General features: G+C 35.1%; 1 protein-coding gene across 3 annotated transcripts in view; it reads left to right on the forward strand.

The window, feature by feature from the left end:
• The first annotated feature begins 422 nt into the window (after nucleotides 1–422).
• LOC139133810 (glutamate receptor ionotropic, NMDA 1-like) overlaps nucleotides 423–27703 on the forward strand; it is a 53333-nt gene continuing 26052 nt past the window's right edge. For 2 of the 3 annotated variants that reach the window (XM_070700577.1, XM_070700579.1), the window contains exons 1-2: nucleotides 423–610; nucleotides 3902–4002. In XM_070700577.1, coding sequence (XP_070556678.1) covers nucleotides 428–610; nucleotides 3902–4002 — 284 coding nt within the window. In that variant the 5' untranslated portion in view covers nucleotides 423–427. The remainder of the gene's footprint in view (nucleotides 611–3901; nucleotides 4003–27703) is intronic. The other variant, XM_070700578.1, reaches the window with a different exon arrangement.

The raw sequence follows: 27703 nt of genomic DNA on the forward strand, positions 1-27703 counted from the left end.
GCAAAATTACAATAAACGTGTGTGCACTGTTACCGGTTACTTTCATTGCAAATATCTATTTCTGTTTTCCAACTTTAGTGCACCATAAAAACTTACAATACCGATACTATGTATTGATTTCTGGTAATAAATTATGCAGTAGGATATGTTATAAATATTGGTTTACTGAATAAATAAATGGTTTAAGCTTGTACCCTAGCATGACCATTCCAGTCATCACCTGATGTGATTGCATTGATATAATGGTAAGGTACCATTGGTAACCCTGATACAATTAACTAGGGTACCTGCTCTAACAGAACTGAGTATCTATTACAGTAATGGTATATATTAATGTTCACATGGTTTGCAGGTGCTCATTCTCAGGCAAAAGCACAATTTAATTTTTCCCACTCTCTCTCTCTCCCATTTATTACAGCACATCCATATGTCATTCTTGAGGACAGTTCCGCCATACTCACACCAAGCCATTGTCTGGGCAGATCTACTCAAACATTACGGCTGGACGCGTGTGGTCATGATAACAAGCAATGATCAAGATGGTCGCGCAGTTTTAAATACTTTTCAGAATTTTGCTGAGGAGTTAAACAGCAATGGCTACATGGTAAGGGTAGGTGTTCCATGTGCCGCTTGTCTTGTACAGTCATGCAAGCTTGTCATCCCAGTGTTGTCTGGCATGATCATCCTATCCATAGAAGAATGATGGGGCATGAAGGTATATATTTGTAAGTTTGGTTGGCATGAAATCAATGTTACTGCTATGGTACATGTAGGTTAGCTTTGCTGACATTAAACTGACATGTGTTGTAATTAATCTGTGTTGATGCTACTTACTGGCAACTTAATACAACACAAACCGCATGAAGTTGAAAACAATTCTACAACCATTACATACAAAATGATATAGCCACAGTTGATTTGCGAATTTATATGGGAAAAGGGGATATGAAATAGTCTGCACTTTTTCCCAATTTTGTAATTGCTCTAAGAGGCATAGTTCATGAGAGAGTAGAAATATTAGTGTGAATTGTAAGTATAAAAATTATGAAATGAAGAAAATTGAATGCACTGTGTATCATATGGTATAAATGAATTAAAAAATATTTCTGCTGCATGTGTAGGTAATTGCAAACCCTATCTGATCAAGAGGTTGCCATCAGAAAAATTTGTATGGATATAGTGTTAAATTCTCAACGTCACCACATACATGTATGCCCAGTCAAGTTCCCTTCCCCTTATACAATTTTGATCAAGGTATCTAATTTTGATAATTGATGATAATTTTGATTTTGGGCTTTTGATAATAAACGAAGTAAATATTTAACAAAATAACAAAATAGCGAAATGATGAAATTTCCTCAATCAAAAACATTTATTACAATAAAATAATTGTCTGTGACCACAGCAGCTGGTTGACTGGGTTGTAATGAATGGATAAAGTACTTAAAGGAATATTTTGATCAGACCTTGATAACGTTGGAACCACAAAATCATAAAGGCGAAATTTGATCGGCTTCAAATCCTCTGCTTTCGCTCAAGTGCTCATGGGAAAGAACAAGAGTCACAATGGTGACTGATACAGACAGTCCCCTCGCATAGAGAGAAAAGCAGGCTTTGCGTAAATTTAAAGGCGCAGCTCAGCACATCACATATCTAGAATGTTAAGCATGCTTGAAAACAAGATTGATCAAGATTTTGGATTAAAAGTTGGCTGTTTTCAGTGGAGAAACTGCGCACTTGCAATCAGAGGCGTATAACCGGAGGTTAACAGTTTTTGTCTATGGCAGAGCTGTGGTGGCAAGCTTGTAGCCTGTAAAGCCATATAATTAGGCTCAACAGGTTTATATGTACTAGAAGTATGAATGCGGGTACTACAACCTTAGGTCACGACAAAACATGGCAGAGGCAGGTTGTCCGCAGATTGTATGTTGTGACCGTGGTCTTCCATACACCGAAACAAAATGGCATCGTAGTAGAATTTGTGTAGCTTCACAGCCTAAACAGATACTGTAAACATTGTGCATGTGGATCACATGTTCAAAGTGATATTTCCATAAAGATATGAGCAGCGCCCATAAATTTTGTTGTTTATCACTTTGTGTTCAACTGTGATCGTCCGATCACAATATTCCATTATGTACGTATCCATTTATTAAACCCATTAAACCAGCTGCTGTTGTCATGGACAATTATTTTATTGTTATATTTTATTGAAATAAATGTTTTTGATTGTGGAAATTTCTTCACTTTTACTATTTCAGTAAGTATCCATTTCATTATTATCTAAAGCCACCACCCAGCCCAGTTTTACCAGGTCACAATTGCCTGTATCATGAGCTTATACTAAGACTCTCGTACTATTGTCTATTGTTATTGTTAATTGAAACAAAGATGCCAGATTTCTGTGTACATAGCAAAACGATATCACTTTCACACATTTTTTGTGTGAAGTACATGTATTACACAGCATTTGTGAATGATCGCTCCACAATCAAAATCCATAACAATGATATACTACATACCACAGCTGCAATAGGCCTCTTGGTAAGATAGTGGCTGGGCGTGGAGCCATTTTAGCAAGACCTGAAAGGTCATGAATATTGATGCACAATTCTCCACTACGGCAGAAATTAGTCTTATATACAGTGAACTGCATGCTGTGCTCATAATGTAATAAAAATGTACCAGTCATAAGTTCATACTAAGATACCACGGGTCCCTATACAATGACCCAGTCTCTGCCAATCCGTGACCTTGTACCAGACATTTCTGATTATCTATAGCCTCACAATGCAAAGTTTCTGTTGTTTAGACTACTTTATCTATGAAATCCAACTTTTCATTGGACAAAATATTCTACCTTCATGCTGAAGTACTGTACAGAGATATAGAAATGGTGGCTGTTCAAGCTAGCAGCTATGATAACATTATTATTTAAATGTGTTAAACAAATTTGTATAAATGTTCACTTTAGATTTGATATGCCGATTTATGTTAGCTCCAAAATGGTAAAATAAGCTTACACTGCAGTGAATGTCTTCCATTGTTTGTGTTAATTTACCTGTTCTGGTCCCTTGGGTGGAGAAATACGGTATAATTCACACCGTTACATTACACTTTGGACACAAAAAGTCATGCAAACATCAACATTACAAGATAGACTCTTCATTGATTAATATTCTTCTTTAAGCATGAAATAGACATTGACCATTTATTTCCAAAGTTGACCCGTTTTTATCATTTTATCTGGTATGAAAAAGCAGATAAAAACTTGCACATTTCAGTTTTATTCTATCATCTGGTATGAGTCCAAAATGAAAAAAATACCTATTTGTACATAATTTTTTCACATTATTTACCCATTTAGACTTTAATAGTTGTCACGATATTTTCTATTACACTTACACACGAATAGGTTTTTGTAAAAAACAGTTTCAATGCTTCTTAAAGTTACAGAAACATGCAATACGTATATTAAACAAACTGAAGATGCCCGAGATTTCTTAATAATTCATTTTTTTCCATAGTATCCCTTCCAAAGAAATTATAGTATTTTTCTTCACAATTAGGCAGGGCATGACATGAAGATTTGCTGGCAAGAGTAACTGTGCCATGGACTGTAGAATAATAATAGCAACAGCAAAATCCATTAACAGTACAGCATTTTGACCATAGATCTTGTGTGATAACATTGAAAGTCTACAAATATATGTCATAGGTTAATGAGACAGCTGTGTGTGCAATTTTAAGCACAAGTTTCATACAATTGAGTTTACTTGCCAATCTTTAAAATGCTTGTCACATTGCTTGTCTGGTAAGTAAAATGCCTTTGGGATCCTTAAATTACTGGTGGCTCATTTTTACTAATCCTAACATTTTTGACCGTGATTTTACTTTATAGATTGAACAGTCACTGGTATATAAACCTGGTGGAGACAACATAACCAACTTATTTACTTCGATATATGAAATCCAGTCTCGGGTGTTCCTCTTGTATGCAAGGTACTGTGGTGCTATTTATATTCGTTTTCTTTAAAGTTCTGTTCTTTTAATTTGTACAAGGTATGTTTTGCTGTGTGAATGATTTCATAACATATATGAACCAGTGCTTTACACTCACAACTGGTAAAGATTTTTACAGCCAAATATCATCTAATGGTGTTGAAAAATGAAAAGGGAGTGTCACAACTTGGGAGTAAAGACAGTTTTGCTGTGTAAAATAAATGTTTGAATAGTGACTTAAATTTGATGAATTGCTTATGTTGCATCACAAGTATGTCCCCTGAGTTGTACTTGATAAACTTAAAGTGCAAGTACACCATACTTGCTATACCTGTTGGCATATACTGTCTCAAGTAATGATCAATAAGTAAAAGTAGATTTTACTTCAATTCCATGTTTGCGCATAAGAAGGAATGAAAATGTACATTTGAATGGATTATTATGTACATACATGCAGTGCATTCCATTTGCAATAATAATACCAAGTTCATATGCTGCATTTAGAAATGATTGCTGTTAGTATACTGGTACTGTACATTAACATTAATCCTTTGAGTGCCAAAGTCGATTTTTGTTGCCTTTATACAATGTAACACCAACAATTTCTGTCAGATTGTAGAAAATTTTTTATCCGTTTTTACCCAAAATTTTGGTCAAAAAATGTAGCCCATGAAAATTTATGTCCATTGAGTCCAAAATTATGGAAAAAATTACAGAGAAATTCATAAAAGTCGGTAAAATGTTGCCTTGATATTTTGAGGGGGGGGGGGGATTACAGTGCTCAATAATTTTGCAAGCATTTGTATCTGGTCCAAATGAGCATTTGTTTTGATTTAGCTGTGTCAGTCTAAGATCAGAAAAACTAAACTGATGAGACGACAGATTCGTCTGACAACTGAGAGCTTATGGACTATTTGATGTAGTACTAGGCTTGTAATCAAGGTTTATTGTGGCTAATATTTTGCTGTGTGCAATCTTCCTGGAGAGATTTAATAACACGGTTGTGGCAAAACACCGTTTGAAATTACTGTGAAGATGCCAGACTTTCATCCTTATAACTCATCATAGCCATCAAAAGTTTACAGTGACAGTGTGTCTGTATCTGCAATCAGACATTGCAGTAGCGAATCAAATATTGCTTGCTGTCCTAGCATATTCTGCAAAATAACAAAAATGAATAATAAACCGAAATTGTCATGATCTACCGTAAATAATGACTTGCCTTCAATGCCCTCTAATGATGGTTTTATCAGTATCCCTGTCGTATAAATGCTACATCAAGGGTGATTCGCTGACATAAAGTAAACAACATTAAAGATGTCCTTGTCATTCTTGTCTTTAAAAGTTTCCTGCTATTATGGTAAGCTGTATTCATACCATCTTCAATGTATTTTCAAAAAACATTGTACAACCTAACGGGTAGATGAGTGAGTCAGTAACTTAAGTGTCAAAGGCACCAGTAGTATGTGCGTCAAAAGCGAAAGACTAATCAAACTATTTGCTTAAACTTCCCTAAGTGAGACTTTTTACCTATTCTATCACCAAATCAAGAATAAAAATCAGGGGCACCATGCAAAGTTTGGTACTAGAGAAACAAATTATTGGACATTTATCAATATTGTGAAATTCAAAATGGCTGTCATCTCTGTGTGAAAAAAAAAATGATTTTTTCGAAAATTTAATACAGTGAAATTGTTTCTTATTCTGAGAGATCTAAAGTGAGCTATCACAAATGTTAAATCAGTAAAGAATTGTACAAAATTTAATTTGAAAGTCTAAATATCTGTCCCCAAGGCACATAAATTCTATGACATATCATCAAATACACCATTAAACTGGATGTTATTAGTATTTTGTGTGATCTGTTTGTCACTGACAAAGTATTGCCTTGAAATACCAAATTTAGCACTCATTTTCCCATCATATACTTTGCAGTTGTCATACCAATCCGCTCTTTAGATGACATTTATATACAAAAATGGTGACTCAGAGCACATTAAACTAGTTCTCTGCAGAGCTGGTAATGTTACCTGAAACAAGCCAACTGAAAATAGTACAAGAGGACAGAAACTCAGTAGGAGATTTTACAGGCATAGACTCATCTCTTCCGTATAGCTTTTTAAAATTTAGTGAATTCTACTGCTGATTGTATCTCTTCAGGCAATGACATGATGTGGTAATGTGTCATTGGACAGATATACAGTAAAAGAAATGTTGCTTTGGATGATTTGTTTTCTGTGAAGTTCTGCCATTAGCACAATATTGTTAGCTGAAGATAAAAGCGTAAAGGGAAAGTATTATAGGCTGTGTGTAGTAAAGAAAGTGTATGGATTAGATAAAATTAGATATATGACAAAAATAAAAAATCTAGCAAAATTATCGTGTAATTGCGTTTGGAAATTTCCCAATATGTTGAAAAATTAATTCCAATCAAACAATTTGTGGGCTTTAATTGCAAATGTAGAAATTCAGCAAAATTTTCAAAATTTACCAAATTTTCATTTGTCATGGATGCCGAACTCCATTATTCCCTACTGAAGCATGCAAAGGGAGAAGCTCCCATGTTTGACTTTCTGTTTTTCAAATTAAAATGCAAATTGAATTGGATCAATTTTTTTTGCATGTGTGCAATAAATACTCTTAGACTATTATTTTAAATAGTACCCTCCAATCCCACAAATTGATTTGTTGGAAAATATGAATGTCTTATAAAGCTTTTGCCACACAGTTGTACACATACTGTATCAAAAATTGCTTTTTGAAATTACCAAAATAGTCTTCAAATATCAAGTTTCATAGCTCAGGACAGATTATTATGACAAGCATAGGCCTCTGTGTTCTGAACTTATTAAATGTTCACAAAGAAGAATGTAATTTTGCAATGGCCCAAACATGTAGCACGTGTGATGATTTAACCATATTAACATTAAAATTTTTGTTTGGAAAACTGAAAACAAGGCAATTTGTACGGCTTACATTTTTTGTTAGCCAAGTATCATAGTGCCAGAACAATAACATATTATTGGATATAATTTGAAAATTATTGTGAAATGACACAAGTCACCTATCACAAACTATCAAATTATAGAAAATGGTCTAAAATGTCCACTTTGTGTACCCTTGCATTCATCTACTTCACTTTAGGGTAGTGAAATATAATTACCAGGCTCTATCATCAGAGATTGTTGTCTAACTGTTCAGTCTAAGCAAGTCTGTTATCAGACTGTTCCTGATTATAAGCTTGACTGAAACTTGATTGAGGAGGGAATATGCTTTACCCCCGGGTAAGGCAAATTTATAATTCAGTTGTAGACACATAATTGGATTAATATCGATCTGAAAATTATGGATGTATCAATAAATCTCGGAGGAAATTATGGCAAACGGGAAAACACGACAGAACAATGGGCTCTGATCTGTTTAAGATTACCACTCCATACACAATGAATTAACATGTTTTGGCAAAGTGAACTGACAGCAGCTACAGCCATCAACAATCATATATTATGGTGTAATGGAAACACAGGAATTTAGCAATGTACAATTTTATCGTATCTCTTTCTCTAAAAGTACAAGGGGATCTATTACATGTCTGCTGTTTTCATATTTTGGAGGGGGGGGCACATCTTAGGAACCGGGACAAATCCTTATGGCAGAACTTCTTGGGGTGCCTTTTATGATACTTTAATAATTAAGAAACATACCCCCTCAGATAATGTTGAATTGTATCATGGATTAGCATGAGCCCCGTATTCTTATCATCTTATCATTTTTCTTTCAAGTAATTGTATTGATGCATAATCCATACAGTATATAGTCCAAAGGTGTTTCTGTGAAACCTTTAGTCTATGTCAGTTTTTTTATATTCCATATTGATTTTTTCTACATACTGGGTTTAATGCAATCCTTGTGTTAACCCACCTTGCAGGCTTCAAATGTGACTTGCATTTTCTTCCATCTTGTGAATCTATTCACAAGTTGCAGTTGATGTTATCATACACACATTTGACAGTGACAGAATTATTTTCAGGAACATATGCGAGGGAGATGTAGATGTGTTAAAATAGCATTGTTTTGTTGAAGTGAACGCAAAAAAAAACAGGAAAAAAGAATACCGAAAAACTGGTATTTTTACTCTCCAAAAACAGGCAGTGTGGATAACGCTTTGAAATGAAATTCTTATCGTATTTTTATCAAATACAACATCTAACATTCAGAGATTGGGGTCATAAAAATCAATAAGGTGGGCGTCACGTTACCTGATGGGATGTGACAAGGGCCTTTGCCTTGGGGCTAAAATCCATACTTTTTGTTGAATAACTCTTTCAATCTATTTCTAAAACATCAATATTGTGAGTTATCTTTGAATTATTTGAAAAAATACAGTCCGAATCAGAATGCTCCAATCTGATGCTGATTGTTATCTCAAGCCTTTATGTCGCTGGCGGTATTTCAAACTATCTTGTACAAATCCCTGAAAGTCGTGAATCAAACCCAAGTACAGATAAAATTGGAAATGTCTCTAATGAGTCGTTATTTAAACAGACGTTCACTAGTGCGTTTCATATGCATAATGAAAGTGATGCATGGTTTGCGCTGACGTACACGTACTGAATTGTGTAATCACGTGATTAAAATTTTCTATTGTTATACAGTCATCACCTTCAGGTTTCCAGTTCAGATGTTTTTGACCAAATTTCACAAATTCTTATAATTCTGTTACATTCGGTAAGCATGAATTGGACAAGATCAGAGTTAATTGATCTTTATTCCCCAGTATACGGTAGTGTTTGACCTTGAATGTATGCCAGCACAGTTACCTCTAGCTTTACTCTGTATTTCCTGAATAGATACCAGGAATCATAAACTTCCTGGTCGTCAGAATTTAAGTTTCATGACCTCACACACCAGGTAAAATGTCATAAAGTCTTCCTGTAAGACAATAATGGGATTTCCATATATTCATTTTTAGCACAAATTGCTATATACCAGACGGTATACTATTCCAAAATATTTTTTTTGGAGTGTACCTATGAAATAGAAAATAGCAAATTGCAGGTATGATTGATTGGTTATGGATCATCCGTTGAAATCTTTGCTCAAGTAACCTTTGTATCAATCACCAGCTTGTAGTCTGTAGCTTTTATCTTTGTGTTCTGTACAGCCACCCATGCCCTAAAAACCTCAAATCTCATATCCTGAATGAGATCTGGCTTTTTATAAGAGTAAGGAATAGGAACTTTTTGCATATCGCATAATAGATAACTGAACAGCTGTTACTATGTATGCGTTTTGACATATCCCAGCATTAGCATATCAATACAGATGAAGCTGTCAATCTTTCAGACCTAGATGACAGCACCATCTTTTCCATTAGTTTTGGCAACCGTTGATTAAAACATACCAAGAGCTTTGTATTGAGTGTATGATATTTTGTGGCAGGTCGCCAAGCTTGCTTGGTTTTCAAATGGGGATAATGTGCAGAATTTTATAGTCTGGGGTAGACAGGAAAAGAAAAAGTGATATTTTCAATATCACCTCACAGTATTCCGTTAAAATCACAGGCTTTTGTGTTTGCAATGCTATGCCTTTAGTTTTACAATGATATCAACATATTCCATCCAAATACAATGTGGTTAATTTTGAATGCAATCAAAGCTCTGATGATAATTTTTGGAAAATAAATTTTTTGTGCAAGTAGGTTATAAGTCTTTTGGAATTTATTAAACAAAGAATGAAAATTGTTCTTTCCAACTTTTGATGTTGTAATGGAGACCACAAAAATTACTTTTATGGCCCCCTACCAAAAAGTGGAGACAGTAAATCCCTTTGTCATTGTGAGCCAATACTGATTGTATTATGCTATAGTTACAATGAAGCTACAATTTTTATGACAGTGTTATTATTGATACACCGCTTTGCGTCTGTGATCACACAACAAATGCCAATTTCTGCAGTGATTTGCCACTCTCACTAAAATCTATGATTTTAAAACTAAATCTAACTGTTGAACAGATAGAGCTCCCTATTTTCAATTATTTTTATTGTGTCTGTAAAATGCAATTTTTTTTCCTCCATCACACAGATGTTGAAATGCCTAAGTCTGTAACTCGTCAACATGGACAGCCTGAGAGTATGTGTAACAGCTGTTAATTGTCATTCTTTAAATCAGAAGTTTAGTCTGGCCTAAAATTCATTTCTTGATAATAACATTGTACATTATAGACTTTGTATCATCATTGAAGGGAAAGAAGAAAATGTTATGTTTCCTAGAAGAAAAAGAAGGAAATGTATTCAAATATTTCTGCTATTGTCCCAGAAAAGAAATTCGTCATACCATGTCACGTTAACGTGAGAGAACGGAGTCTGAGGTCAACATACACCGTACACCCGTCCGAGATCTGTAAAACCTGTATCAGGGCCTCAAAAATTTTATCATATACCTTATGTACCTTATGAAATGATAAAAATATAATACATAATGGCATTATTTGTTTATGTGTACCGGTAGAACTAGCAATTGAAAGCAATTGATGTATGCATACTAACAGAGATTATTATACATTCCTGTGTAACTCTATGGAAAAAACACCCTCAAATTTGTGTAATAATTTGCCGTATCGTGCCCAGGCACACTTTGCCCAAATACCGGTATTGGCAAGCACATGCATTTCAGAAAAGCTTCATTCTGGTTACTACGTGTTATGCTATCAGCAAACGTTCCGTTTGTAAACAAAGCCAGCACGAGATTCAACAAAAGGCATCATGGGCAGGAGGCATCATGGGCCAGTGGCTAGAGCAGTGGACTCACGATCAAAGGATGGCGAGTTCGAGCCCCGGCATGGCTGTGGTGTTGTGTCCTTGAGCAAGGTACTTTATTCCTCATTGCTTCTCCCCACCCAGGACTGATGGGTACCTGATAGGATAGTGGTTGTAATGCGTGTGTTTAGCTCTGCTACGCTTATTGGCCGCACATGTGAGCTGTTGTTTGCTCCCCAGGGAGTTGAGTGGTGTCATATTAGGTCCAGTGACCAGGGGTAATAATAATTGTAAAAGCGCCTTGATCACATGTACTTGTGGATATGTGCGCTATATAAGAACCCAATATTATTATAAAAATAATTTTTGAAATTTTCCCCTTCAAAGATACCGGGTGTATGAAGAAGAGCTATTTCATTAAGAGTTTGTCAATTGTATGTGGTGATTTTTAATTCACTTTTGTACTGGTCACAGCAGTACTGTTTGAATACCAGGGATGTTGCTTGCATACAGAGAGTGTGATTGCATTTTAATGATGATGAACAACCCAATTTTTGCTCATTAATGGTCCTATAGCATAGACTTCAGCTGTTAATGGAAATAAATGTCTCTGCCAGGTGCATACAAAAGTAGCAGGGAATGATGTACATCATAGATATAATGTTTTTCAGTTTACTTTAAAAAGCACATACAATGAATATCATCTTAGTATATATTATGTGAGACTGCAGGAATAAACTTGTAAGCATAATGTAGATACAGTGTACCTACTAAGTCCACATAAAATATTCTGTACTGTATTTAGTGAAAACAAAACTCCATCACATGGATAATTAGCAACAAGATGTCTAAGATTTGACAGGCAGGAATGTTGCGAAATATTTTTTCAGTATTCTACACTAAGTGACTTTTCATCAAGAATTTCTTTTGGTTGACCAAGGGTCATTTTCTGTCTGCCATATCTTCATCAATATCCATGTGGTCAGATAAGTTGAAAAGAGATGAAGCAGGTGGTTTCTGCATGTATGGTACTATGCAGTTATTGAAAGGAAATCTTCATCTGTTTATCTTCTTATCTTGCACTTACCATAGGAAATGCAAGAACATGATTTTTAATGGGCGTATTTTTCATGCATGCATCACTGGTTGAAAGAGTTACATGACTCTGTTGACTGTATGCTATATGTGGTCATAAGCCTGTGTTATAATTGTATTACTTTATAAAACCTAATCCTTATTCTCACAAGAACAGAGTTACCATCTTAACTTTCATGCTGTAGATGTACTTTCCATAACAATAACGGGGGGTCATGTCCTGCGTCAACGCTGCATACTAAGCTTCCCTATCTTGAAATCAGTATTTCCATAGACATTCATAATCCAAAAATGAAAACTGCAGAGGAACACCCCTAAGCGTATATTCCAAAAGAATTATGCAAATAATTTTCAGGAACAACAAACTAGAAGCTTGTCGCAATATCACAGGTTCCGTCGGTATTGTAACTACTGAACTAGTCAGTATTGCTAGTAAGACACCGTACTGTTGAGATTCAATTGATGTTTGTTCTCGAAAAATAGTGTAACTTTGTCTGTAGTTAACATCTAGGCCTCTGCTATCTTTAAAATCATGTATAAATTTGCAGAAAAATTGTGTATAAATTTGTAGATGTAGTGATCTTCTGGCATTTATCCTGTACACAAACGTGAACACTGTCCCTTGTTCACATGACCATGACAACTAGACAACTAGAAAATGATTGAAAACTTGCATGTGCATATTGATATTATTCCAAAAGTACTTCAAAGTTTACTCAAGTGAAAAATAACAAATCCCCGGTTTGTGCATGTGATAAGTATAATATTTATAAATAAACAAGTTCCATTAGAGGACCTGAAGTTTATAATCTCACAACATCTTCGTTTTGAAACTTTACTTCTGATTAAGAATTTGCGTTTTTCTATAACATTACTCTGCATATGGCTGTAAAATAATCTTGTACAGCGTGTTCATTTTTAGCCGGATGCCGGCCAAATTGACCGGCTACTTTCGTATTTTGGCCGGCTACTTTTCAGCACTGTTTCGCTCTCTGGCCCGGAAATTCTGGTTTTGATAACAATAATTAGATTTTTTTTTGTGGTCTTGCAAGCCGCAGATAATATTTCAGAAGTGCCGATGTGGCCATATGTAGTCTAGCAATTTACGCGGTGAACTTGTTGCTATCACTGTCCTACCGCGATCAGCGAACGTGTTGTACTATACACAATCGCTCTCGAGGTCAACCTCGCCTTGCTCGCCCGATCACAGCCCGAATTATTCCGACGTTCACATCGGGTATAGCCGAAAATTGGACTAACATACGTTATGCCCGCGAATAGCCGACCATTACCGAATGAAGCCGACTTTTGTTTCGCTCAAACGCGGAAGAGAAAGTCGACGCTTGAGAGCTTTGGTTTTCTGTGTAAGAGTAGGGCCTAGTCTGATGGGTTTGGTAGGTTTTTGATCAAATCTAAAGCGACCACAAGTTACTGAGTCTCATTTTTCATACTTTCGAAACGCCACGTCAATCTATCCGTGGTCGATCACGATGTCAATATTCAACTCAAGTCGATCGACATCGCGTTTTGTGGAGGGGCCGTGGTTGTGTGCATCGCGGAAGAGAAAGTCGACGCTTGAGAACTTTGATTTTCTGACTTTGTCTGTTGGTTATGGGAGGTTTAGATCAAATCTAAATAAACAAAAAATTACTTGGTCTCACCTTTCGTACTTTTGAAACGCTACGTCGATCACAGTGCCAAATTTCAGGTCGACCGATATCGCGTTGTGTGTACTGTGTTACAATATTGACTACCGGTGCTTTGTATACACACGGTGTAGTACAGGCTGGCGTTCAGCGTCGTTAGTTTGAGGTTTTATCAAACACGAACACTGAAATTTAGCTCTCTTTTTCAATTATATTCACATCAGCAAAAAATTAATAATCAGCTCGCGGATTCGTTTTATCGTGAAATTAGTACAGGGAATTAAAATCACTGTAAATTGTGTTCCTATAATTCATTGAATTGAATAAACTCTTTGATTTTACTGTATCTTCAATCAAGTTTATTTAAATCAGTAAAACACTTTGTACAGCCAGGCTGGTCAGGATTCTAGCGGATCGTTATCTGGGTTGTGAAAACCCTAGGCCCCATTCTATAATGTATTTCAAAATGTTTGTTCCAGTCATGAGCTAAACATAATTCTACACAACAGTCTGGTGAAATTTTGCTATTATCCTTGTCAACTGAATGTAGTTGACAGGCCCGAGTGGTATCAAATTAATTTTTCTGACTTTTTTAAAAACTTTATCCTTTGAAAACATGTTGAAATTGGCAATGATAATGATTATTCTGTATGCTGAAACGGTCTTTAATACTGTACAAGAATGCATAAAATTACTCCAAAATGTCTTCAAAATTTAAAAATTTCTTGCCCAGCCCCGTCCCTGAAACCCTCCCCCCTTATGTATGTTGAAATAACCTTTTATACACTGTATAAGAATGCATGAAATTGCTCAGAAATGTCTTCAAATTTAAAAATAATCCTTAACACTCTTATGCTGAAATGGTCTTTCATACAGTACAATAATTCATGAAATTACTCCAAAATGTCTTCAAATTTTAAAAATTTCTTGCACACAGGGAGGGGACCCCCTCCCTGAAACCCTCCCCCCTGTGTGTATGTTGGAATAGCCTTTTATACACTGAATAAGAATGCATGAAATTGCTCAGAACTGTCCCCCCCCCCCCCCCCCCCCCCCCCGCCCGCCCAGGGAACCTGGTTGCACACAGAAGCTAACCGCCTACTTTTCCTGAATTTTCCGCCTACTTCAAAAATTTTTGAGAACCCTGTTGTATCTTTCATATGGTTTTTACAACAAAAGTTTACACACCCTATATGTTATTACAGTTATGATATTGATAGTACATTTGATATAACCATCACTTTCCATGAAAAGGTTTCACCAGTAGGAAAACGCTAGCTGTGTTACCACATTATAAGATGATTTATAAATTTACACTAGTTTGACATTGATTTTAGAAAGATTGCTAGTATTACCGAAGAATGTGAAAACCCAAAGAATAGATTACTCTCAACTTATTTTACATTTTCGTATATCAAGAAATCATCAAAACTGCTGTACTCCGAAAGCTCAGGTTTTAACCTGTCTTCAGAGTAGCTGCATGCTGTTGGCATAAGCAGATCTGCAACCATGGCATTATCCGAAATGCACAGTCAGTGTATATAAATATACATTACGATTGGATAATTGAATAGACTTCATTGCTTAAACGCCATTTGAAATGGCCAAACAGATGTGTGTGTGGTTATTAAAGAGGGTATCTCACACAATCCAATTTGTAAAGAGACATTATTCCAATTTACAGAATGTGCTGTTGAAAGTAGTAATCCAATTTTCTTGAGAGATTTATCATCATGACAGACAAACGTGGTACAGCTTTGGAGGTATACCGGTAAACATCGACAGAATGATAATGCAAGATGCAACTTCAACAGGAAATCACACCCGTGGCATGTGCATCCTAAATCACGATCAATGTTTAAATGTTATTGGGTTATATGTTGCAGAAATGCACACGCCGACAAAGTACTAAGTCTGAGATATGGAGGTTTCAATCGGATTCGAACTCACAATGTACAGCAACCATGCAGTCACCTAGCGGAGAAGCCACACACAAAACTGCTCGACCAAATTCCCAATCTCAAAAAAGATTGGTTCAATAACCGAACTAGGTTATTACATTTTCCTGACTGCGACCCCTCCTCATGCTGTAGAGTTCGTGAAGCACTAGTCACGCTAGTACGCTCACTATCGCACATCACAGAAACTTATCAAAACGAAACAATGAATACATCACTTAAACTGGGTGAAAGATTAGTATTAATGTCAGATTGGCAAGTTAATAATGTATAACTTTCAGTTTGAGAATCTGTCTGTTTTCTGTGCAACAATTTTTTTGCCAAGAAATGTGACTTTATTTGCAAGCAAGCAGTAAATAGTAGCATATTATTTTCTAAATGGAAATAGATTGATGAAGCGCCAGCTGTTGAATCATAAAGTAAGGTCAAGGTTTTCCAATGTTTAATCTGTGCTCTCTGCTACATGTTATGATTTTGCCATGGTACGTGTTTCCAGTGATGGTTTGTACATGTAGGTCTGTACTAAGACATATATCTGGACCTTGAACTTGTTCAGCAATCGTATGTGATAATTGCTAAACATGCATACATTTGTCAATGAATTGTTTACAAAAAGTTCCAGGACCTATAGGCTATGACCAATTATCAAGGTCTTATTCTTAATTTTCATTAGGGATTACCTTTGATCTATGGTATACAACTTTCTTCAGAATTCAGCAAATGCACATGGGGATCACTTAAGTCGAATACTTTGGATCACATAAGGCATGTGCTAGTTTTATGACAGAGTACAGTATTTTGTATTCACCTTGTTATTGCATATACCGGTATGACATATTTTGGAAGAGTTCAATTTGTACAAAATTCTTAAATATGAAACGAACAGACTTACAGAATAATGTAGCTGGTACTTTTACTGAAACCTCTATATTAAGTGAATCCCTAATCCCTTAAGTAATATAATTGCCCATCTTCAAGTGCTACATATTAACATACCCGTACATTGTACTTTAATAGGCAACCCAGTGCTGCTGTGTATATCCATGCACAGATACACAGCACCAACACCAGTATGATGTGTATATACACATATCTGATTCATCAATATATTTGCAAATAAGTCAGACTGAGTATAAAAGGCTGTGTTCACTTATTTGTCAGCATTGATAGAAGTACACCATGTACATGTAGGCTAGCTTTGATGATGAACTGTTGTCCGTTATGTTTGAATAATGCATATTAGTAGGGAAAAATGGAACAGAAATCTGTTGTAAATAGATCCACTGGCAGGATAAAACAGAAAGCTTGAAAGCCTGCAGCGGACTGTTTCATTATTTTTTCATCGCAAAAGAAATACAGAAGCAGATTCTTCCTGCTTCCGGAAAGATCAAAAGGTGTTCACTCCTCCAGATTATTCAGAAACACTCACTAAAATTCCTCAGGTAGATAGTTATGACTGCTCTCACATTTGTTTGAAGTTTACCGGTACATACCCTTTTGTGCCTAATGCTTATTGTTGCCATGGCAGTGTTGCTAGGTGATGACTTTACCACTACATTCAGTCAATATGCGGAAATTGTCGCTGCAATCACACGTAGGATACAAGCACAAGTGCTTTAGAAAAGAAGATGTAATCGATGTATACTGAAATCAACATGGGAATCGGGACATCTGCTGCTGTCCATTTTATTGTGCAACTGTATTTTATGTAGTGTTGACAGTGAATATACATAAAAGAGCATCAACAGGAATTGAACATATGCATATGCATGCATTCATGTATTGAGGAAAGTTACTTTTTATCGAGATACATCAAATCAAGCCATATGTCCCATAAAGTTGTACTTCATCATCATAGCCTATCAGAAATTGCCGTGTGATCTCTGAATTCTGCAGTAATCCCAACAAAAGACATGAAATTGCAAAGCCAACTGTCACCTACCTACCAGAGCGACTCATTTAATGTGTAAGTCTGCATGGTTACCAGGCATTAAATCTATAAGCTTCAATCATACTGTAAACTGTCAACACAACCATTCAATGTTTTCTTTCACAAAGTACGGTGAACCATAGACAGTACAGAAACTCTCTATGGGTGAAACAGCATAGTTTAATGAGATATTTTGTCCTAAATGATCAAATATTTGCAGGTTACCCAGTAACATTTATTCTTTAAAATTTACACAATGGTTGACCTGGACCTGTTTCAACATCATATACTTTAATGTAATCAAAAGTGTTTAATGTGTTTACATAGAGATTTGGTTCTAAAATCAATCTCTATTCAACAGCAATAAGGCTTATTCATCTGCATGTCCCTGCGATCCAACTGGTTAAATATTTTCATTGATCTTTGCTAAAACATAGTCAATAATATGTAGTTGTAAATGCAAATCATCATGGTCATGACCATGAAAGATCTTGTCTATCAGAAATCTGTGAGAATTAATCTCCAAGGTGATTGATAAATGCATTCTATTGTGTCTTTTTCCTGCCTGATGTGATATAAGTGCATCTTTGTACAAGCTGTCGTTCAAACCATTTGCATATTTTCATCTAGAGGCAATCGAGAGTCATTACCCGGCCCTTGTGTTTGCATGTCTAGTAAGATGTGTTAATATAGCCTGGCATTCTCATTTTCAGGAAAAACCAGTTATACAGGTTTTCCTTTCTCCTAAAATATTGTTAGCAAAATACTGTAAACTGATTACAGTTGCTAAAGTGATATTTGGATGACCAAAAGATTGTGGCTTTAATAATCTAATTGTCAGGTTGATTAGAGCATTTCTCATCAAGTAAATAAATAAGACATATTTTCGTATAGAAACAATTGTTCAGGAAATTGTCATGCCGTATTTTTTTAATAAATGTTTTGAGTGGTTCAGCTACAATTACTTGTTTGTGAATGACTTTCTAAACAAAGTTAGAAGAATTTGGAACATGTAGGGAAAACTGAAATTTACTTCTAAGTTTTTGAATATGTCTATTGTTGAGAGGGATTTTTTATTGTAAGATCTTCATTGAAAAATACCAGAGTGTTTCATCCAGATGATGGCATCAACAGGGGTGATTTTCCTCCTTTATCAGAAAATATAGGGGGGATTTCACTAGTTTATGTGTTCTACTTGTATCTCTAAGGTGTGACTGCTTGGAACCATTTCATGGAGGGCTGGTCCCCCCTTTACAAATTACTAAGGGTGCCAACATGTCAAGAGAGGGGGAATTCCCATTCCCCTGTCCAGATACTGAAATATCAATGTTACTTTGCAGCCATTGACTGATAATCTGTGGTACATATGTAATAATAACTATAATACTTCTAGTTTTATGGTTTTAGGTAGATTGCAAAAATAAGGATGCAAACCAGGTAGTTATGACTGTCAAGTGAAGCAAATTAGACTAGGTTTTTTGTAGAAAAACTACACAGCTGGTGAATAACTTTGACATTTATAATAACATTGTGTCGAGTTTGTTGTTGATGTGTAACTTTATTGGTACAGATGATTATGAATTTATGTCATCTTACAGTATAACAAAACGCTCTGGCTTTGTCAAGATTGAGCTCTGGACATTTTAAACTGAAAATCTTTAAAGAAAAAGCTATGTAATGGACATACGTTATACACTGAGGAAGTTTAGCTCATTTCAAGACTGTTTTGAATGGTACATTAGGGTTTCTAAAGTGTTAAAATGCTCAAGGCAGTTGTCAATAGTGCTGAGAATTCATACACCTAGCCCCATATCTGTCTTCATTAATGCTCTCAAAATACAGCGCCCAAGTGGAAGCTAAGAGGCAGTATGTCTGTTAGATTGCGAGTGAGTGTTACTGAAATGTGTGATGTCTTAAGAGGGTGATTATCTTGAAGGTTCATCAATGCTCACAGTTACTTGGAAGCTAGTTCCTTCAGTGAGTGATCAATTCCCAGCATTGCTTGTAGTGAGGATCAGGAAATAAACTTTGGGAACAAACTGTCTGCAATCGGAGACTTAACAGAAAGGCATTATGGGAAAACTAGCCTTCAAGGAATACGGATATATTCTAAAGTCACAAACATATATGAATTTACATTTCATTTGGTGTTATTTCAACACTTTGTTACCTTTTTTTTTAATGTGAAATATTTCAAAAAATATTAAATGCACATTCCATAAACTCTGTCAATTGTATAGAACATACATGTATACTGTTGCAAATGTTTTCAGGTTATACATCTTTATCAAATAATTCTATCATCATCATGAAAAACCACAACATATACTGCCTTTGTCAGCATCACATGTGATACGTGGGTGTACCACATCTCGGAATAAAAATGTGTGTTCATCATCCGTAATTACCATGTCAATCCCTTCTCATTTCCATTAGTTGTGTACCGGTAATTGGAAAAAAAATGGATATTTACGTTCACATGGTTTCATCAAACCTGAGACATTAAATGTCATTAGCTATTTCCTGATTACTGCATTGCAAAGTAGGTGCATCACTCATTCTTAAAGATACCAAAGTAGCAAAATGCTGAGTGACTATAACCTAGAGTAAAGTGTACAAGGATGTGTGGATTTTCCGGGCTACCAACTTTAATATCTCTCCAACCTCCCAGTATTTTCACAAGCTGTTTGCATTACAGTAATATGTTAGTTTGAAAGCAGGAAGAAAAAAGATTGAAATCGGCAGGTCAGTTCTAAGTATTCGTCAAATGAATAAGTAAAAGTAGAAGAATATAGGCTTTAATAAAAATTGGTTAACCCTTTCAGGCTTGACTTTCTGGTAAATTACCAGAACTACCCATACACATTGGAGTTAAGAACTGGAAGGGTTATTCAGTAAATGCTACAGGAAAGCCAAAAATTATCAAGCAATAGAGTCTAGTTACCATAGTCTTGCCTGAAGACTCTTAGACTATTTGTGTGCATTTAGGAACACATATGGCTGCCTAGTAGTCTTGTATTTTCTGTCAGTGTCCTCATAATATAATAGCTAATTTTAGAACTCTTTTATTTCATCGATTTTTCAAATCTTTTACTCAGCATGTACAATACTTATGCATATTCATATCAACTTAGATTGTACAGGCATGTCCCGGTACATTCTCTTAATTGTGTCTGGCAATGCAGTACTCTTCCTCCTAGAATTTTACTTGATTAGAAAGCTACTTATACTAAAGCCAGCAGTACTGTGTAGTGTCTAGGTGTTTTTATAAACTCAAGAATTCTTAGGTTTACCTTTGCAATTATGGTTCTATCACAATTCAGCTTACTCATTTTTCATGAGTGACACCCTAAACAAACACATTCTCACAAAGAAGAGCAGTCTCTTAGTTATCTTTGTATTGTTTCTTTCTATTGCGATGAAGATAGGAATTTAATTTAGAAATTAGCATTATAATAATATAATATCTTTGATGATCTTAAACCACAAAAAAAGCAGTGTTCAAATTTCTTAGAACATCTCCTTGATAATAATCAATGCCAATCTGAGAACCTCATTATTGCAATGCAAATTGGGGAAAATACTGAATCTGAGTGTTTCCAACGTTACAAAAAAATTAATGTGCGTCTTCAATCAGCTATATCCCATCAGCCAACTTTAAAATATTTCCAGAGATACCGGATACAAGATCGTAATGGTTATCTATGTCATTGGGGCCTGTAATAAAAAACACCTCCATCACAATCATCACTTTCTTCCTCATCAACTCTATAATAAAATCAAATTCCGGTGATGCTGAATTACTTCAGAAGCAAAATTAAATCACAGAATTTATTGGCGGTTCGTTTGGTTAGGTGCTCACCAACACATCATAAAACAGATATAAGGTAATAACAGCCTAAGTAAATGTCAGGTCTGTGAATTATTGGAATTTATTGAGACATTTACCCAGCTTTAATGTTTGCAGCCTTGTGTAATGTTACAAAATTTTTCACATTTAAAGAGGCATGCTCCGTCAACATATTGTTTAAGAGACAGTAGCCAGTATTTATGTAGGAATTTTACACTACCGAATGAAATATTCTTTAAACTTGAGGAGAGATTCCTCTACCGGTATAATATGTAATTGCCATATTTTGAATAAGATGGATTGGAAAGTTGTGTCAATCAACTGATAACGCAATAATTTTTAGCTGCCATAGACTATTGGTCTATAGAAGCTATTGGGATGGTTATCTGTCCGGCATCCGGCGTCAGTCTGTATGTATGTATGTATGTCCGTTTATGAGGATGTCTGTCCACTCAAATATCTTGAGAACCCTGCTAAGTGCTTACAGATTTGATATTTCTTGTATAGATGCAAAATATGATTATGAGAAACTGTATTTTTTTTATTTTTTGATATTGTAAAAAAATTTGCAAATTAGTGCAAAAAAAGGCTTTTTTGGTAAAAAATCTTCTTCTTATAACCGCGGGTCAGACATCTTTGATATTTGGTATTCAGGTTCCTATAGATGAACTAAATATGATACATTGAAATTATGATGAAATCTGCAATTTTGTATTTTTGGTGCAATTTTTGCCATTTTTGGTAAAAAAAATTGTTTTTCAAAAACTACTAGTCTGATACCTTTGATATTTGGTATACAGGTTCCTAGGGGTTGTCTTAGTGTGATATATTGAAATTTGATGAAATCTTCAATTTTTGCCATTTTTGGTCAAAATCTTTGTTTATACTTCATTTTGTATCCATGTCTAATAGTAGCTTCAGGGACATTGGCCCAATGTTTTACTTAAAACTCATGCATGTTTCATTTCATTTCTCGACAACAACAACATCAATCACATTCTTAAAATACAGGATCTACCTCATTTTGTTCACAAAAACTCAAGATTAATTTATTTTTGCATAATATACAAAAGAATAGTATAGCTATTGTTATATTTTCAATTATTAGATGCTATGATAGATCTATGCTTCCTGGCAATAGATTGATAAAAATACATTGTTTTATCTTTGCATTTTTTCATGAACTTGAAATGTATCCATGAAGATGCTGTGCAGTGATTCAAATGAAATCTTCAAGGCATTCTCCGCCTGACTCGTGATCCAATTTAGTCTCAGCTGGCTTTTACAATGCAATTAACACAATCATAGTACCAGTTTGCTAAATTTGTTATTTGCATGTGCAGATGCCTTCTTAGGTGATTAGAGAAGGTTTGTTACTACCACTTAGACATGAATGCAGAAACATACTCGTAGTCAAAGAGATCCTGTTCAATACAAAAGATGCCTGCAGGCCATTCCACTTATTTGCTTTTATTGATAGACGTTGATCAAATTACAAGTCACAAACACATGGCACGAACAAGGAATTATTTAGTTATCCTGGTTGTACCGATTGAAAATGCCAGAAATCAAGTTAGTTTTACTGTAATTTCTTGTACCATTTAATTTTCTTGTACCATTTAATTTTCATTTGTACACATTATTGATGTAGTCTTTCCAATTTATTTCACAAGCTTTGCCCAGTAACATTCAAAACTTTCATTTCAATTGTATTTTGTCCAGTTTTAAAGTTGAATGAATATTATCATGGAATGTTCATTTGCAAGCTTTCCTTGGATGGCAGAGCATCTCCATAATTGTTGATCGGAAAGATTATGCCATACAAAAAATCCTTTTCCTTCACAAGAAAAACGGTTTGTGTCTTCTTGTCTACATCGTTGCTATACACAGTGATACTATATCATTCAACAATCATGTACAAATATACTTGCATAGACTTTGTTTCCTATAGTATAGAAATCTATGTAACAGAGAAGATATGCCTTCCCGAAACTTGCATGATAGTTGGGAATATGATGTCATACAAGATTTTCAGGCATCAGCTAATTGCAGCTGCCACCAAAATGTCATTGGTTGTGTTTTTCTATCGTGATTTGATAGATGGCTTAGTTTTCAGTGTTCTTAAAAATCCATTAAAAGATGTCAGCAGACCTATAATCTCCTAACATTCATGTCAATACTCTCATTTCACCTTGGCTGAGATATCCAATCATGGCTTCCCTTTGGGCTATGAGTACGGAAGTTTCTTAATTTTTACCATTCATGTTTGTTTGAAAATGTATCCCTAAAGAGAGAAAATAATTGTTCCCTTAATCTAACAGTCTAGCAGTCAGAAGACAAAAGACAATATAATCTTCCAGATTTTTAATAAATCAGTAAAATATTATTTTTTCAGCAGAAAAATTCATATATACAGGACTGTGATTTTATTTTTTACTGTGTTGCCATGGCAATTCTTCCTTAGGCAATGGTATTGGTTCCATGTTTTCGTCATAGCTACTATATACCCATATACTGGTATGTTAGGAAAAATGAAAATTACTGTGACTATCAAATATCGATTGTGTAGTTATGGAGTTTGCTGAAGAATTAATTTTGGCAATTTCAGTCTGCTGTAGCATTCATCAAAACTGACATGCAAACTGCGATTGGAGATACAGAGCAGTTTGATCATATTACAGTGGTTTGCGACAAATCAGCACAATTGTGCCTGGCCAGCTAATTATGGTTGGAATTCAATTGCAAATCCCTAATCATCCAGATAATTTGATTCTGATTCTGGCTATATGATCACAACATTAATATTTTGATGGTCATGAGGGGACAAGGAGAATCCTGCTTCAATCTTTACCTATCAGATGCCAAATTATTGTACTTTTTACCGTACCAGAGGCAGTGATTAATAAACTATCCAGTGGTCGATCATAAGATAAGTTTTATCAATCAGTGTTGCCATGGTTACAAATTAGCTGACTTAAATTGAGCTGCACAGTCACCAGTGACTTCTTTATTAGGTCATATACATTTTTCCCTGCAAAACAAGATCCATTGAAAAAGGAAGAAATGTACAGAGTGTTTTAGATGTTCAGGTGAAAGGGAAAAGGAAAAAGGATTGTTCTGGTCCTTGACATTTGGTAAAGTGATGCACATATGTATTTTCTTTTTTCCTTTATATTTTATTGCCCAAGTACCATGGAGTGTGAGTAGTGGGGTTATTATTGTTTTGTACACTGACTCTATAGATTTGCAAGAAACACTCGTATCCGATGATATCAAACACAGAAAAATTTCATGGGATTATGCATATTATACGCTAAAGTTTGCGACAGAAACAAAAGCGATAAAATCTATTTATACTAAACCAGTACAATGAGCCATCATGCCTGCATGGAGTTTTATCTTAATGAGACTTCTCCCTTCTTTAGGAAAATGGAAGTGCGATCAGTTAAATGAATCTTTCTTGTACAGTGACTGTTGTCAATCTTTCCAGAATGTTCATCATGCCAAAGACCTTTTACACCCATCATTCCTTGTCGATATTTCCAATGTTTTGCAAGGTAATATAAACAATGGCAAGTTTGCACACATTTGTATCGTCCTTTTAGTTGCCATAGCAACCATCCAATTGACTGATTTCCCATGATGCATCAGGTACTGGGTGAGTGAAGTCCAATCCTTGGATTACCTTGTATCTCTGAGTAGTCTATGGATTAAAATACCATACTTAGTGAAGAGGACAAGTATTTGTGGAAATACCATATGTCACATTGCCTTGAGGCAGAGCTTGTGCGATTTGAAAATCTTGCAGCAAGATGCACAGAGTGTGTTTCAGATCTGGTCATCAAAGTATCTTGCAAATGTCAAATAGAAAACTACAGATTTTCTGTCAAATTTGTTCATATTCACAAAAAAAGACAAGCAGTGACAGTAATGTGGATAGACATTCCTCATTGCACTGAGAAGATCATGAAATCTGATTTGATATAAGAGGTCAATGTTTCTGTACACATCTGTGATATTTGATTGAGAACATTGCTTCATTCAGTTTAGGGGACAAATATCAAACAAGAAAATATCATCTTGAAAAAATAATGTCAATGGTATCTGTTTGCTGCTTTTGTGTTCCTGCTCGTATGTCAACATGCATCCAAGGCGCTCTCTTGCTTTCTGCAAAGTGTGCTGAGAAAGATATGAAAACGTCAGATCAACATCTCAAGAATATCTTGTTCAATTGCTTTGCACATTGTATAATCCCAGGGATACCTGTAAGTTTTGTTAACATCAGCATCAGACTTTTATTTGTTAATTATATTCATAGGGGGAAACTTATTCAAGTTTGTTAAAACAAAAATGTTGCAATTGGCATACATAAGGTCTTAATTGTCACATCAAATCAAAATTTTCTTTTACTTTTGCCAAAGCAAGTTCACCTCTGAGAGCAATTTTTAAATCACTATAAATTAAGTTTTCAGCCTTGTAGGGATGATCTCATTCAAGTTCAAATTAATATGAAATCAGGGGGTTATGCAGTACCAGTACACAAAAAGACACTTGTCACATTGCATTGAAATTTGTGATGTACATGTACCCAGGAATGTCTTAACCCTGATCTGTCCAAATGATGATATAATTCAAAATTTTTAAGTTTTTAAGCTGATGTTTTCCTTTTTATATTTATAAATATGAAGAAAGCATTTCCAGTTGGGGCAATTGTTTCATTTTAAAATATATGTGATTTTCTTGGAATTATTCTGTACCTGCTCCATCACTGTATGTAAGTCAGATGTTTCAAAGCAGATCAATCTCTGCCCTAGTTACACAATTTTCAAGATGTTGCCAATGTCAGTATTCTTGATAAGAGCATAGACAAGGGGAAAAAGTTTACATTGACCTTTGTTCTCAATTTAAAACTCTAGAATGTGTAACCCTACCATTACAAGAGTAAACACTTTAGATTGGCTTGATAAAAATTTTCAGAAATCAATTACTGGTCATTGAGGAGAACATTTTAGTCGAAAAGTGCACACAAAAATTCAATGTACAGTAGTAGATTAGCCAAGCATCCATTTTCTACAAATTGTCTTCAGTGACATATAGGTACTGGTAGACCTTATTTGTTGCAGAAAACACAGTCATCGTTGCAGTCATCTTGCCTGTGAGGGCATCACACAATAAGAGAATTGTGGCAATTCTTGTTGGCATAATTTGACCAACAATGATTGTTTATATCAAGGGTTATTGAATTAGACTGTTACTTGTGTAGCAGGACATATTACAAGCAACAGAATAAGTGGGCTAGACAAATCTAATAAGAGTTGATAAGACAAACAAAGTGCAGTGGAATATTCAATTACAACCATGATTTCTCTGATTGTCATTCAGTTTCACCATCTGACAGATGTTTGCAGGCAAGAGTTGATTTTTATTCATTTTCATGGAGCTTTATTTCATCACGGCATTTTTTTTACAAGCAGATTGAAGTTTAAGTGAAGTAGAAGCATATATGATGGAAAAAATAAGCAATTCTTCTGACTATAGATAATAGCTACTGTCCCTGGAAAATGTTATGTGGAAAGCAAGCTTGCTGTTTTGTTTTAAACTGGTAATATGTACAGATTACCTTTACAAGAGCACTGGAGATCAGTGTGTTCTCACTGGCACCATTGTGTGAAGCATTTCCTTCTCTTGAAACAAGTCAAGCTTTAAATCAATGACGACTCCATGGACATTGACAATTGATCGTATCAGTTAGCAGAATCAAGGAGAAACACTTCAGAGAGGTTGTACAGTCATCTGTAGACGGGTTTGATGAGCCTTGCATATGCTGGCTAGGCGCCAGCTGATACTTACTTTGTGGATGGTTGTGAAGGATGAGACAGCATGCTTCTGACAGAAACAAGCAAGAGCTGATTATATCCTGTTTAAAGCCTGAGCTATATGAGTCTGTCAAATATGCCAACATGATATCTGTATAGTGCTGGTACAATACAGAAGTAGCAGCTGATATCCAATTTGAAATTTGCAAAAAAAATTTGTCTATTGATTATTCATATTATTAGCAACATCACCATCAGAATTATATCCCATAATGATTTTAGTGTTTTATCTGGTTACTTTGCTCAAGCTTTCTGTAAATTTTACTTTAGAATGAGGTTTGTTAGATAGCTCACTCAGTAGAACAATCAGCTTCCTTGATTGATGAGTGAGTCTCACGAAGGTGCATTTCATGAACTGACATTCAATCTAGGGTATTCTTTGAACTGAACTGAAATTTGGTAAAGAATTTAATTGCAAAAACAGTCATGAAGATATTTTCATGATTAGTCACGTTATTGATGTTACATTATTATTCAATCACATGATTTATGGGAAAAAGTTCACAATTATATATCATAGGATTTTTCAGCAATCAAATGAATTTACAAAACAACTTTCAAAACCTCTCATGATCACATAAAATCAC

Source organism: Ptychodera flava, chromosome 5 (genome assembly GCF_041260155.1).
Source record: "Ptychodera flava strain L36383 chromosome 5, AS_Pfla_20210202, whole genome shotgun sequence".
In the NCBI taxonomy this organism is placed as follows: Eukaryota; Metazoa; Hemichordata; class Enteropneusta; family Ptychoderidae; genus Ptychodera; species Ptychodera flava.